This window comes from Drosophila grimshawi, unplaced genomic scaffold (genome assembly GCF_018153295.1).
Source record: "Drosophila grimshawi isolate 15287-2541.00 unplaced genomic scaffold, ASM1815329v1 contig_1369, whole genome shotgun sequence".
Classification (NCBI taxonomy): Eukaryota; Metazoa; Arthropoda; class Insecta; order Diptera; family Drosophilidae; genus Drosophila; species Drosophila grimshawi.
Window position 1 is genome coordinate 4,177,403 of NW_025062891.1, and position 13,959 is coordinate 4,191,361.

The 13,959-nt window shown below is 36.8% G+C and overlaps 2 protein-coding genes across 2 annotated transcripts; both read left to right on the plus strand.

Moving 5' to 3' along the window:
* Positions 1–8,677: 8,677 nt before the first annotated feature.
* On the plus strand, positions 8,678–9,148 carry LOC6560318. Its single transcript, XM_001987299.2, has one exon. It carries the CDS (start codon positions 8,684–8,686, stop codon positions 9,146–9,148), a length of 465 nt encoding a protein of 154 aa, XP_001987335.1. The 5' UTR covers positions 8,678–8,683.
* An 835-nt stretch (positions 9,149–9,983) lies between these two features.
* Positions 9,984–10,476, plus strand: LOC6560319. The gene has a single exon (XM_001987300.2). It carries the CDS (start codon positions 9,984–9,986, stop codon positions 10,455–10,457), a length of 474 nt encoding a protein of 157 aa, XP_001987336.1. The 3' UTR covers positions 10,458–10,476.
* Positions 10,477–13,959: the final 3,483 nt, after the last annotated feature.

Below are 13,959 nucleotides of genomic sequence, written 5' to 3' on the forward strand. Positions count from 1 at the left end.
TTTTCATTCATATGGTAAACTTAACAGTAATGCGCTAGACTGGTAAATATTTAATCTTCAATCCCCATGAAAGTAACATATTCTGTCAAGTGTGGTTATAGTATGGCCATATCGCATAGAACGTCTGTTTGCCGCATATATGAATTTGCATAATGTTTGCATACCCCACATGTGCTGGGTATTTGGAGCTCAGCGTCTGTGCAACGGAAGCTTAAAAGTATGCTGCAACTGCGTCAGTTCACTTCGTGCCTGTCCTGAGTGCACCGAGCGACTGCCGCTTAGCCATAGTTTTTTTTTTTTCCTTTTGTTTGTTGCAGTTGAAATAGGTCAGTGCGTCATGCACACCAAATGAGCATATGAAACCCGCACGCGTCACCCTCTCCTCTTGTGACATGCTGGGATATGGCTTGGTTAGTTGGCTGGATAGCAAAAACAACTTGTGCGAGGAACTTGCGACACCCAAACAAAAGTTCAGTTGGGGCACTCCTTCAGTTTCAGCTGCCGGATGCTTGGGCTATGAAAAACAGTAATTATGCATAAGTCAACACGCGGCGCAGCATCGCGGCATTCGTAATGAACTCCACTCAAAGCCAAACGAGCACTCTGCCCTCCCAGCACGCAGCTGCCCCAAAATCCAGTTGCTTCATTACGCGCCAAGTTCAAAAGTTTTTGGTTGCCGAAAACGTCACCAACTGCAAAATCGCCAGCAAATACAAAGAAAAAAAAAAATAAAATAGGAAAACTTGCTACGAAGTTTTGCCACCAGCCAAAGAGAAGCCAACTGGCAAACTATGTAAGTATGTAGATATAAATATATATATATATGTATATATATATATATATATATACCTATGTAGACAGTGGCCGCTCCGAAATTAGAACTTCTCGAAATTAGAGTCGTCATTGTCTATGCATTAGTTTTACATTTACATAATTTCATTTCAAATTCTGATTTATTTATTCAGCATTTAAGGCTAAAGTTTTGATATTTTGCATATATAAAGTCTTAAATATCCGCGTCTAAATCAGTTTAAAATTGTATAATTAAGGCGCTCAACGGTTGACGGTCAAATCCAGTAAACATATTTATAAATGTTTTCATTTATTAAACCAAAATATTTACTATAGTTTTAAATGTGGTCTGCTTTATAATAGAAATAAAGGCTATATAAGCAAGGTTTTAATTAGCGAGTGTGCACTGTTTGAATGCGTCGCATAAGTAACCAGCATAACAGTTGAAGCAGCTTGCCACAAATGACCTGCTGTGCCGCAGCCACAGGCTGGTAATAAGCACAGCGTGGCAACAAATTGCAGCATTAGAAATGCGAACTCTGAGCAGGGATGAGGAGGACAGAAGGAGGACTGCGAACTAAAAGTCAACAGTTCGGAACATGTGTTTTATGCGACTGGCGCTTAATGCACCTAAATGCAGTTTCCCAAAAAAAAAAAACTTTTTGCGAGCTGCAAATTGTCATTAAGTTGACCACATGCCCGACTTGCTGTCAAGGGGTGGATTGGACGGGGATTCAAAGGCAAATCATTAGCACTGCCAAAGCTAAAGTTAAACAGTGAAATCGCCGGCAGGCAGCTTCAGTTAATGATGGCATTTGTGTGCAGCAGGCGCCTCGCAACTCTCTCCCTCTATCTCTCTTCTTCTCTCTTTCTTTTTCTCTCTCGCTCTCTCTCTCTCTCTCTGTTATTCTATCTCTGTTATAGCGTAATCCTGATTGTGGCTGCACTCCAGGCCCCACTGCATGGCAGACCACTCAGCTGAGAGCTGCGCTGCTTATCTGCGCTAAGTGGTTGTGGCCGACTTTGGATGCGCGCCATATTTAACTAATATACACAGATACAGATAGAGTTCGAGTGCAAGTTCGAGTGGGCGTGGTTGTGGGCGTGGCAGTGGCCTAATGAAGTCATTTGTGCTTAGGACTAAGCCTAAGTCCGCTTCCTGTGTGGATTGAAATGTTTGCAGCGTGGAGGAAAAATGATTCACATTATAGAAAAAAATTATTTAAAAAAAAACAGGAGAGAAGAGATCGAATATTTTACAGACGCCGAAGGTCAGTTACCCTTCTATTTCGGAGCTAATGTGCCGAATTTGTTTGTTATTTTATCATATTTTTATATATTTTATTTCCTTCAATGGATATATATCCAGCTTCATTAAGATTGCTTTTAAGCTGAAATCGCTTTGTGAAGCTGATCAGTTTTATATATACATTATGGGTGCGAAGTCGTGTCACGTTGAAAGTGGAAACCAAATTAAAATACCCCCTAAAAGGGTATAAGAATGTTACTATATGGTTGAGTTCCTAAATTGATTAGTTAAATTTAATTAAAATTAAATTTGCAGCTAAAGTAAAGTTCAATTGTACCTTTTTTTATTTTTTTTCAACCTGACCATTTTTATTTTTTCCAAAAGAGATTTCATCAATTTGAAATTCAATATTTGTTGGTCATGTGTTATTGAATGTATTCTAAGTATTCTGCAAATAGTATTAAAGTCTGGCAATAGTAATATTTCTGATATTAAATTGCTTGCTATTCCAAGTACTCATTTAAAATTGCTTTTTGCCAGCGTGAGAGAAATGTGAAATGGGCTCTTCTGGTTGACTTGTAATTTTTGCCTATCTTATTTATTTTTTTTGCAAAATTTGGCTTTATCAGATTTTCAAAATGTAGTACACACTACGGTCAAAAAGTTGCCAAACCCTGCTCAAAGTGCGGCCCAAACCACTAAGCCAAAGGGCAAGTCCGAGTCGTTTACTCTCTCTCTCTCTCTCTCTCGCTCTATCGCTGCTCTATCTACATGCACATTGGTCAGCTCAGGCGGACATAAATTAATTAGTTGTCATTTTTAACAATTGAGCGTGACAAGGCACACAAGGCTCTGGATATGGTGTCCTGGCAACAGAGAGTTGTGCAGCAGAAGCAGCAGCAGAGTCTGACAAATGATGTTGGCGCTGTGTGACGTGTGACAGATAAGTGCCGAAAAAGGTTTACAACTTTTGCCAAATGCCATTTATTATTGATGCTGTTCTGCTCCCTTTTCACCTCATCCTCTTCCTGCTTCTCCTTTTTTACTTGGCCTCCAGCTAAATGTGTACAAATGAATGTTGTGTCAAAGTTACCGACAATTAGTCGGATTGCGTATACGATACAGCGTCCCAACTGAAATCAGTCCGCCTTCCACGCACCTCATCTTCACTCTCACGGGTATCAAATGCCGCGAGATTCGCTAATCTTTGTACACTGGATTGGATCGGTTCTAAATGCTTAAAACTCGAACCCAAATGCAAAAAACTACAAAATCACGTGTAAAATACGTGAACATTTTCCACAGACATAGCTTTAACCAAATTGATCAGATTTTCAACTGCAAGTCCTTTTTTGTCATCGTTTGACATTCGAACTTAAAGACTGAATTTTTAAGTGTATTTATCTAATGACAACCTTTGATGTGCTTTATGATTTCCATAAAGGCAGTTAAGCATTTCACCATTGCATTCAGCATTGAATACGAGTAATTCTGAACAAGGATTTGCACAATTACTTGCATTTACGTAGGTTGCCGGGCAACAGCTAAGCAAATTAAAAGCTCTTGGTAATGGGAAAACAAAGCCCAGGATTAGTGGGTGAACTAAGCCAAGGCGTTGAATGGCCAGCGGCAACGAGAGTCAATTAGTTAAGAGGCTTGAAAGTGACTTTACAACAGCATAATAAGCTCGAAGTAATGTGGAGTTGCATATGAAAGGCTGTCAACGCCAGAGCTGCGGGCCAAATAAGTGTAAATGCCAAGAATGGCTTTCTTGCATAGCTAATTGAAAGTCTGTGAGGGAGAGAGAGAGAGAGAGAGAGAGAGAGAGAGAGAGATAGAGTGGTAAGAGTAAGAGAGTCTGTTAAGCTGGCAAAGTATTTGATGTGGCATATTTGCCATTGAGTGCATTAAGCTAAAACCCGAAATTTATGGCAAGTTTGAGTAGACGAAAAACCAAAAAAACCAAAAAAGCGAAAATAGCAAGCCAAAAGCCGATTAGCCGCTAAGCATGTATGACAAGACAAGTGTGAAGTGTAAGAACAAGCGAGGGAGAGAGATAGAGACACAGATAGTTAGAAAGAGAGAGAGAGAGAGTGGAGCAAACATTGTGAAGCCAAATGTGCAAATAAATCGCCTTGCTTTGGCTAAATAGAGACATGTGTGTGTGTGTGTGTGTGTGTAATGTAAATACATATATTTATATTGACACACATGCGGGCACACAGGCAGATCGAGTGCATTTTTATGTAAATATAGCAAGTATCTCTCCATTTACATATACACACATAAACATACACATACACATATAAATATACAAGTATGTATGAGCAAAGTGAAAATGCGTAAAAAGTCGACACCAAGCATATTTGCATAGCCTGGTTTTTGGGGTGCCCAACTGTGTCGCTCTGTGTCCTGGCACTGAATGCTATTTAAGGACTTTTGCCTTTCGATTCCGCGTTGCCTGTTTTCGCTTTTCATTTTCCATTTACGGCTTGACAGACTCGCACAGATGGAGACATCCACATCACGTCGCTATCAAGCCCAAAACCAGAAAACATGCTTGTAACTGTGGCTTGACTGCCTACACCGAACATATCCCCCCTCCAGCCCTTCCAACCAGTCATGTGTTATTGATTGAGATTGAGCCAAAAAACACAGGAACTGAAGCAGAAGGCACATGTGTTTGCAAATCATATTCAATATTTTGTCTGTTACGGACGCACACGGCCGACTCTACACTGAGAAAATTACATTTATATTTTCAGTTTTCAGTTTTTATTTATTTAGTTAATGTCGACTAATATCGGTTGTTGCAGAAAAATACTAGAATTAAGATATAAATTAAATTAATAAACAAATTAATATTAAACTTTATTTAATAGCAAATTTGGTTCAACATTTGTTTACATAGATTGTTAATATGGCAGAAGAAATCCAATCTGATCCAAAATTAAAAAGAGTTTGGATAAATTAGTTAAGATGCCCCAACCACAAAATGTTATTTCCGGGAAAAGACTTTTAAGATGGATTGAAATAGAGGACTCTGAATTGATTACAGAGTAGCCCAACTTCATGCAAAGAATAATTAATTGTACAATGTTTAAGAGAAAGTGGATAGAAGTAACAGGAAGGTATGAAGGGAAGCTAAATACAAAGATATCTTTTGATGTATGAAGCTATTACAACCCAGTCAAAGTGACGAAGAGCAAAAGGTAAGAATTTGTTTGCATTGATTTCGAATCTGCTTTGGTGAATCGGATATTGTGGAGACCACTCACAATATTCGTATTCCAGAATTGGATGCACAAGATGATTCGTACTTATTAACTGTTAGTAAAATATTCGTTTTCATTTCGAAACGCATGAGTTATAAATTTTACTTTAAAAATATGTCAGCTTTTGATATAGTGATAGACTCAGCTATATTTTCGCAGTGTACAGAATCCTAGTACACGGCTCTTTTCACCCCCTTTGAACCTTGTTGCAGTTGTTGTACTTACATTTGATTGCATTTGCCCTACCAAACTTAAACTTTGCTTGTTTTTAGAGATGTGCGCGCGTTGTTTGCCAAAAATTTGCCCCAACTTTTGCAACTTAATCATCGTAAGAGGAGTGTACAGAGGAGGGAGAGGTTGGGTGGTGAAACTGGTAACACTGTCGTCCAGCCAGGCCGCCACGTGCCAGAGCCATCTGTTGTTGGGAACTGGCAACAGCCGGCACCTTCCTGTTTCTGCACACAATATTGTTTTGGGGGCAAAGTTTTCACATTAAAAGCGTTTCATGCCAGCAAATTGTGAAATGGGTTCTGGCACACGCATTTTCTTACAATCTTCAATGTTCCTCTCATTTTTACTCATTTTGCTAAGGTGAAAGAGCCCAAAGGTGAGAGTTGCATAGTGCATGGCCTTTTAACAAATTTTTCCCTTTTAGTATAATATAAATAAGACAAATTTTAAATAGCTGCCTGTCGGAACACTGCTCTCCATCCAAAAATGGCCGCATTTTGCACTATGGTTCATTTTATCCATGGTTCCACTTGTTTGACTTTCAGCAGGCTAGAAATTTTCATGGGAAAAACAGTTGTACAGTTATATAGGTTACATGTTGAAAAGCCGAATACAAAGCTGAACAACTGCTGGCCAAATTGTGCATAAATCTGACAAAAGAGCCTTATGAAAATGCATTGAAAAACTCTCTTTTGTACACCCTGCAAGAAGGTATTCAAATTTTTGAATACAGTTGGCGAGGCTTTGAGGTATTTATGAATTATTAAAGTCGTTAAGAACAATGAACATTCTAGCAGATTCAAGCAAAATGGGTATCGCTATTACCTTCCAACTTTTTGCTCTCTTAGAGTATGCTGACATGCTTTGTAGAAACTTCCTTAAGTTCGATAACTTGAATTATGAAGAAGAGTAGTAAATTAGTAAATCTTATAGTCACAACTAAAATTAAAAAAAAAAAAAATCATTTTAAGTAAATATCTTTGGCGCTTCAGCTACAGCATTTTGTATATAATTTTGGTGAAAGCTTTGAAGACGTTTTCGTGCTCGTAACTAAGAAGTTTGTGTTAGTATTTTGCTATCGAGTTACATATTGCAAATATTTCTAGAAATAAAAAAATAGCAGCAAGAACAAAAGCAGTATAAGCGACTAAAGAAATCGCAGCTCAACTGCACTGGCAGCTTTGTACAAAGATGTTGTTATATTCCGAACCCACAAAAATGGGTATAAAGGGTATAATGAAGTTGTGCAAAAGTATGTAACAGGTGGAATGAAGCCTCGCCGAACTTATAAACTATATATATTCAGATACTAAAAGAGCTTTGAATTTAGAAATTCTTGTACAACACGCGCAGATCAAGTTTTTTTTAATATAATCGAAAAATATTTAAAATTAACTTGACATTTTATTGAGAGACTTTAAAAATTGCATCAAAATTGTATCATATTGAACTGATTCCCATCAATAGACGCCTGGATTTCCTGTGTACATGTGAGAAATGGATACCATTCTATTCGTGTCTGTAAATACATAGATATGTATAAATATGCACTCGTTTACTGCAAGACGATGATTTCAGTTCGGGCTTGAGAGTGAAAGTGAAACGCTGCATTAGTTTCTTATAGCCTTCGTGTCATACGAGTGTACAAAGCTTTTTAAATGGAAATTTGGCAATACAGATAGAATAATATATGTAGTTTACAGCTGGGTTCAGGGTATATCGTAATCGAGTACTCTTGACTATTGTATTGTTGTTGTTGTTGATGTTGTTGCACTCAGTTATTATATGGCTTTGGTTGGTATAGCGAATGCCATGTGAATTTTGCTGTCGCACTCGCTTCTCTTATTGCGCCGTATCTGCCTCACTTTTGTCGCATTTTCCACTTGCTTACAAACAATACAACACACAGATACACTCACATACATAAGACAGCGAGGTAAAATGGCCAACGCCATTGTCAATTTTTATATGAAAATGACCAAGCATCATATTCGGGCTCGAGTGTGTGTGTAGAGCAGAGCTGAGCAGCAGCTTTGTAGCTCTGAGTAACAAATGTCAGGCAACAGCTGGGACCGATTATCAATATTTATAGATAAATCTATTATTTTAAGGTATTTAAATATTCTCTCTTATATGCGTGACTTCGCAACTTCGACTTTTCCCAATAAAAGAAGAATAAATTAAATATATATAAATGATTATACGGCTTAATACTATTACCAACTACATTTTTCCTCTGGTCCAACCAATTTTGTTTATTAGAATGAGGCTCATTAATTAACAAGTCGATTTGTTACTATCGCTTTTTTAAACATGGTGGAATATTTATAGTTACTGATATATGTCACTGTGACTGCGAAGTAACAATTTTGCTCAACCCTATGGTTGTGTAATGCTGCTGCTGTTCCTGATGTGCATCAGTTGCTGCTGCTCCTTGTGCTTGTTCATGCTGCTCAATTCCAGTTAAGAGATAAAATTTTTATGACATCACTTTTCTTTTTCATTATTTATTTGACCGAAGAACGTTGCTGCTGCTGCTGCTGTTGCTGTTGCTGCTGTTGCTGGTGCTGCTGTTGCTGCTGTTACCCCTGACAATCCGCTGCAAATGATGAGCAACGACGCCTTGGGAGTTTATGAACTTTATGTTTATTGAAGCCATAAATTGGTAGTGCATATGGCTGTTGTGCGCTCTGGCCACGCTCGCGTATACGTTATATGTTACATATACGTTGTCTAAAGAGTGTACATGACTTGCATGATTTAATGATTTCTCTCTCGATAGTCACCGAAACACAACCATTACATTATTAATAACTCTATAGATAAGCTAATAACATTTAGGCTGTAACAAATTGCAATTAGTTGCCATATTGCACAAATTAAGCTTTTAAATTCTGCGATCAGATACGCATAACTGTATAATTAATTAGAATATAAATATGCCAGACTGAACAATTCAATTGCCCACACTGCAACATGAAGTTGTCCGCTGCACTTCTCCTGCAGTTGCTGCTGCTTATAATTTATCAAACAAGATGTTGGGTAACTCTGAAATGAAAATCAACTCAATAAAAAAACAAACTCATTTATTAAACTTTTTAAGCGTTTCTATACGTACACCGTTCAAATTTTGCAAATGGAAATTTTGAGACCGGAGGTGGATTTACTTATTGATTTTCGCGACCTTCGCATTATTGGACGTGAGCGTTCAATTAACGGCACTGTTTCTCTACTTGAGGATTTGGATACGAAAATACATCAAATGTCCATCGATTTTCACAATGATCCCAACAACAATCGTCAGTGGAAGGAAATGCTGTTCGGCGTGCCCGTCATGGACATCTGTCATGTAACACGATTATTTATTGGAAAATATGGCAAATCGACGATTCAACTGGGTGTCAATACAAATCTGCCATTGGATGGTAAAACTTGTCCGCTGCCTAAGGGCTCGTACTTTGTTAAGAATCTGTTAGTGAACACTGATTCGTGGCCCGATATAATACCCTATGGTGCCCTAAAGGCTAATTTTCGATATTACAAGAATTACAAGTTTGCAGGCGGAATAAGTTTTATTCTCGATATTGAGAAGAAACATTAATAAATATATGATTTCAATAAACTACTATTGCCAAAATCCCATACTTTCTTTTCTGCTTAAATAAATAATAATAATAATAGTTTCTGCTCTATAAATACATAAAATTCTGCACATAAATCGCATGGAAAATACTCGCTTAATCTTATTTTTGCGAATTTATTGCCAGAAAAAAAAACACATTTAAAAATTGCTTCTGGCATAAGCTGAAATGAATAATAGCAATGTAATCGATAAGTAGTCAATTATTTATTTGTCACGAGGTACATTTAATTACCACAATGAAACAGAATTAACATTAAATGAAGTCACTAATGCATCGATACATTAAATATATAAATTACAGTCGATTTAGAGCAATGAAACTACTCTTAATTCCTATTGAAATGTCTGAAATAAAAGCCACATAACGGAGTTATAGAGTTTGGCAGTTCCCAAAGTTGTTGCAGAAAGAACAATTTAATTACTCATGCCACAGATTTGCAATTGAAATAGCAAGTTTGATAAACTGGCACCACTTAGGCTTATTAATTAGTATAAAATTGCAATGGGTTTGCGTGTGAATACAAAATTGCCCAAATTAAGCATTTAAATGATGGAATCAGATAATGAACAGAACATGAACACTTTTTAATGGATAGCAATATAAATAGACAGACTTAACCATTTTAATTGACAAATTGCAATATGAAATTGACAGCTGCACTTATTCTTGTTGTTATCCTGCTTAAAGCCAACTTAGCAAGGAGTGGTGCAAGTATTAAAGAACACTAAATATCAACTATTATTTATTTCTTATTTATTCCAAAAGATTGCTTATAACTTCACTGCAAGAATTATGAGATTCGAGCCATTGGATACCGTGGAGAAGCTCTATATTGATTTCCGTGACATTCATGTTGTTGGTAAAGAACGCTCACTTAATGGAACTGCTCAAATTCTTGAGGACATGGATGCCAAAAATTTTCAAATGTCTGTACATTTTCAACACGATTCCAAGAGGAATAATCAATGGAGAAATATGTTGAACTCCATACCCATGATGGACGTCTGCACAGCAATGCGAATGTTTGTGAGAACCTATGGTAATCCAACATTGCGAAACGGTGAAAATACCAATCTACCATTTACGGCTCAACAGTGTCCATTGGAGCAGGGCACGTACTATGTGAAGAACATGTTGATGAACACCGATAACTGGCCGGATATAATGCCTATTGGTGGACTCCGGGGCACCATGCGTTTCTATAGACATCACAAATTGGTGGGCGGCTTTCGATTATCCATCAATGCAGAACGCCAACCCTTGTAAATCTTAACTACACTAGATCCCAGCCCTATTGAATTATTTAACTTGAATTGGCTATAAAATTTGTCGAATTTCAAATATTACAAATATGCATACAATGTATCAAAGCTTCAAAACACATTTGTTGTAAATGTTTTTTTTGTTGTTGGCAAATACTTGAAAATCTGCAACATTTTGCAAATGGATCACATTAAAAGCCACTAAAAACCCATTAAATTCGTATAAAATCCCATTTTTGTGCATTTAATGTCATAAATCACAAAATTTCACAGTACATGCATTAGAGAAGCACACACACACACACACACACATACACACACATACACACATTTACATGTACACACATGAAGCTGGGGCTTAGTTGCTGCCAACAAAAGCCAAACAATGAGAATTGTGCGTTGTTTGTCGTCAGCTTTTGGGCCTGTATCCAACAGCAGCAGAATTGTGAACAAAATGTATCTGCTTAGGTCCTGCTCTGGTCCTGGCTCCCATTTCTGACTCAAACTGACTGCAATACCCGCACTCGACGGCCAGCAGAGTATTTTAAGCAGACTTTGTAACTGACTTTAAGTGTTTGGATTAAAAGTTGAATATGAAAAATTAAATTTAGCAACAAAGTCAATTAGAGCATGAAATCTGACGTAGTTTTCCTATTTTTATGTTAAGCACTCTAATTAGCTAATAAAATGAAAAAGTTCTTCCATAACAAGTCATGCAAATAGTTTATAAGCAACTTAGTGAAACTACAGTTAATCCATTTTACCATGTCTGAAGTGGGCTTGTGTGGTCTGATGGAATATAGTCTAAATATATTGCTGTTAAAGCTGAGCAAATATGGCAAGATATCTACACTAAAAGCTTCACAATAATATAATTACGCAAAACGTTGAATTGTTGTTAAGACAACTAAGGCAGCAATTGATGGCAAAGTGAGCTCAGATTCTAAACAGATTCTATCAAATCAGCCTCGAAAATAAATTATTGCCATATAGCGAAGTCCTTGGCTAGAACGGATAAATGCCATGCAGCTGTTTAAAAGTAGTTAGTAACATATACAATTTTATTGTACTGGTCGACGCACTGAAGTAGAATTAATCCTGTCATATTTATTGTATCTATAAATTTAGTTGATTGCATGCTTCAATTATAAACAATATAATAATAAATCCAGCTTAAAAATGGAATAATTGTTGGTGAAAAATTAGTTAAATTTTAAGAGGGTGTGGGTATATTTGAGTCGTGCAAACTGCTCTACTCTCTACTCATGTTGTTTTGCCAATGTGTTTGTGTCTGTGTATGTTCTGTGATTTTTCATGCAAATACAGACTGTCCCTTTTTTTGGCTTTGGGTTTGTTTTGTGGTCGCAAGGCATTTAAATGCAATCCAGGCTGGATTTATAAAAGTCTGCTCCCCTTGCTTCCCATGATTGCGGTCACTGTATTCATTGAGCAATAAAATCGAAAAATACCAAACAAAATGCACACACAGTCAAACAAACACAATAAATAGATATACATATTTGTTTTTGTGTGTTTTTGACAATAAACAAATTTCAGCACAAACGAACGAAATTTGTCTGTCGCAAATTTCATTGGCATTTTATTTTGGTTGCCCAAATTGTGTGGTCAGCCAATTGTTGATGATCCCAAATTGTAATGCAATTGCTCATAATTAATTGATTTGACAGCAAGCAAAAACAAAATCCCTAAAGCCAGCGGCAACTTCAAACAAGAAGATACAATTTGAATTATGTGAGTGTGTATGTGGCGAGCAGAAAACACATGTTGTAACCTGGCGCTCAAAACAAAACAAGCTGTCATAAAAAAAGATGCTTATAGCAAAAGGCAACTCTCTGGAAACTGGAAGAACTCAGTTAACCAAAGCGCATAAATGTAAGGAGCTGCTGCTGCACCTGCAGCTCATGTTTGCCAACAGCCAAAGAGCCCAGACAGATATATAGTTAGGCTACAACAAGTACAAAACACTTTGCCAACAATCAGGTGGCAGCAACAGTAATGCACAGTGGGCTCAACAAACTTTTATCGTTGCAAATTTGGTAAGCTTTAGGCCAATTAAGATGCTAAAAATATTATTAATTGAATAAGTAATTTAGATAGTCCTTAAACGAATGCAAGTATATTAGTTAGGGAGTCAGTAAGATTCTAAGATTCAATTTTATTTTTTACAAATCAAACATACTTTTTATCATTACTCTACAAATATTTAATTTTACTAAAATTTGCTATTCAGAAGCTTCACAAATTTTCATAATATATATTTATTACATATAAGACATTAGTTCCTTAATATAAATAAATACATAGTTTAATATTAAAATACCTGTTTAGAGTGGGAATATTTCACTTCAGTGTCAAAGAACGTCACACAATTTGTTTAAAATAATATTTTTAAATTAAATAAAAATAAAATTAAAATTACAAATGCAATTAAATCAAATTAAAAGAATACTCAAATTAAAAATGTAAATAATAAAAATAAAAGATGGAATAAATCGGAGGTTATTCAATAATAATCTCTGAAAATGTGGACTAAGATAAATGTTCTATCGTAAAGGAGATACATATCGTATATTGATATTGAAAATGTGAAGAAGAGTCAATTGTGAATGACAACAATTGAATGGGGATAAAGTTCCTTATAGATGTACCACAAATAAACAACTTTTGACCATTTTATATGCTATATCTCTTAGTCATTTAAACCAATCATGTTTTTATAGTTGCAACGTTTTTACGGGCAGCAGCTCCACAGTGCAATGTCAGCAGGTGGAACAATAAAAGTGAAAAGCGCACTCCAAGTGTAGCATTCGCAAATGCTATAAACATGTAGCTCCCTTTCTGTCGGTGTGTCTGTCTGTCTGTCTTTGTGTCTTTGTGGATGTCTCTCTCTCCCATTTTGAATCCGCTCGTACCCCAAAACCAACACTTACCCCTGCCATACATTATTCCTCACTGCTTTCTATCGCACCAAAGTTGGCCATATTTTTGGTGCCATCCTCTCAAATATTGTTTTCCACCTGGTTTGTATCGCAGGGACATGTGTTTTTGGTTTCAAAACTCCCCAGCAAGCTGCTTGCGGCTCTTTGCTTATTTGGCTGCCCCATGAATAATGGGCATTGGCATTGCCTGCCTGCCTGCCTTTCAGCTTATTGTGTGAATTATTAGCGCTGTGTGTATTAAAATGCAGCTCAAGCTAATGCACATGAACAGAAGAGCAGACAGTCCACGCGGCATATGTGCAATGTGATTTACAAGCCAAACTACTCGACGCCATATTTATGGCCATAAGAGTGTTTAACAGTTAACTGTAAAGCCATCGAGCAGCTGAGACAAGGCAATGCGTAAGCCAATAATAGCATTCCATAACAAATGCGTCTACGTTTCATATGTATATGCATTTGTTTATGTGCATATATCTACATATGTGCATTGCTTGAATGCATTAAAAGACAATTTGTGGTTGGCACTGCGTATCATTTGATTAC

Bases quoted from the DNA above. Each gene is read 5' to 3' on its own strand.
- LOC6560318 (XM_001987299.2), top strand. From the start codon at position 8,684: ATGGAAATTTTGAGACCGGAGGTGGATTTACTTATTGATTTTCGCGAC.
- LOC6560319 (XM_001987300.2), top strand. From the start codon at position 9,984: ATGAGATTCGAGCCATTGGATACCGTGGAGAAGCTCTATATTGATTTC.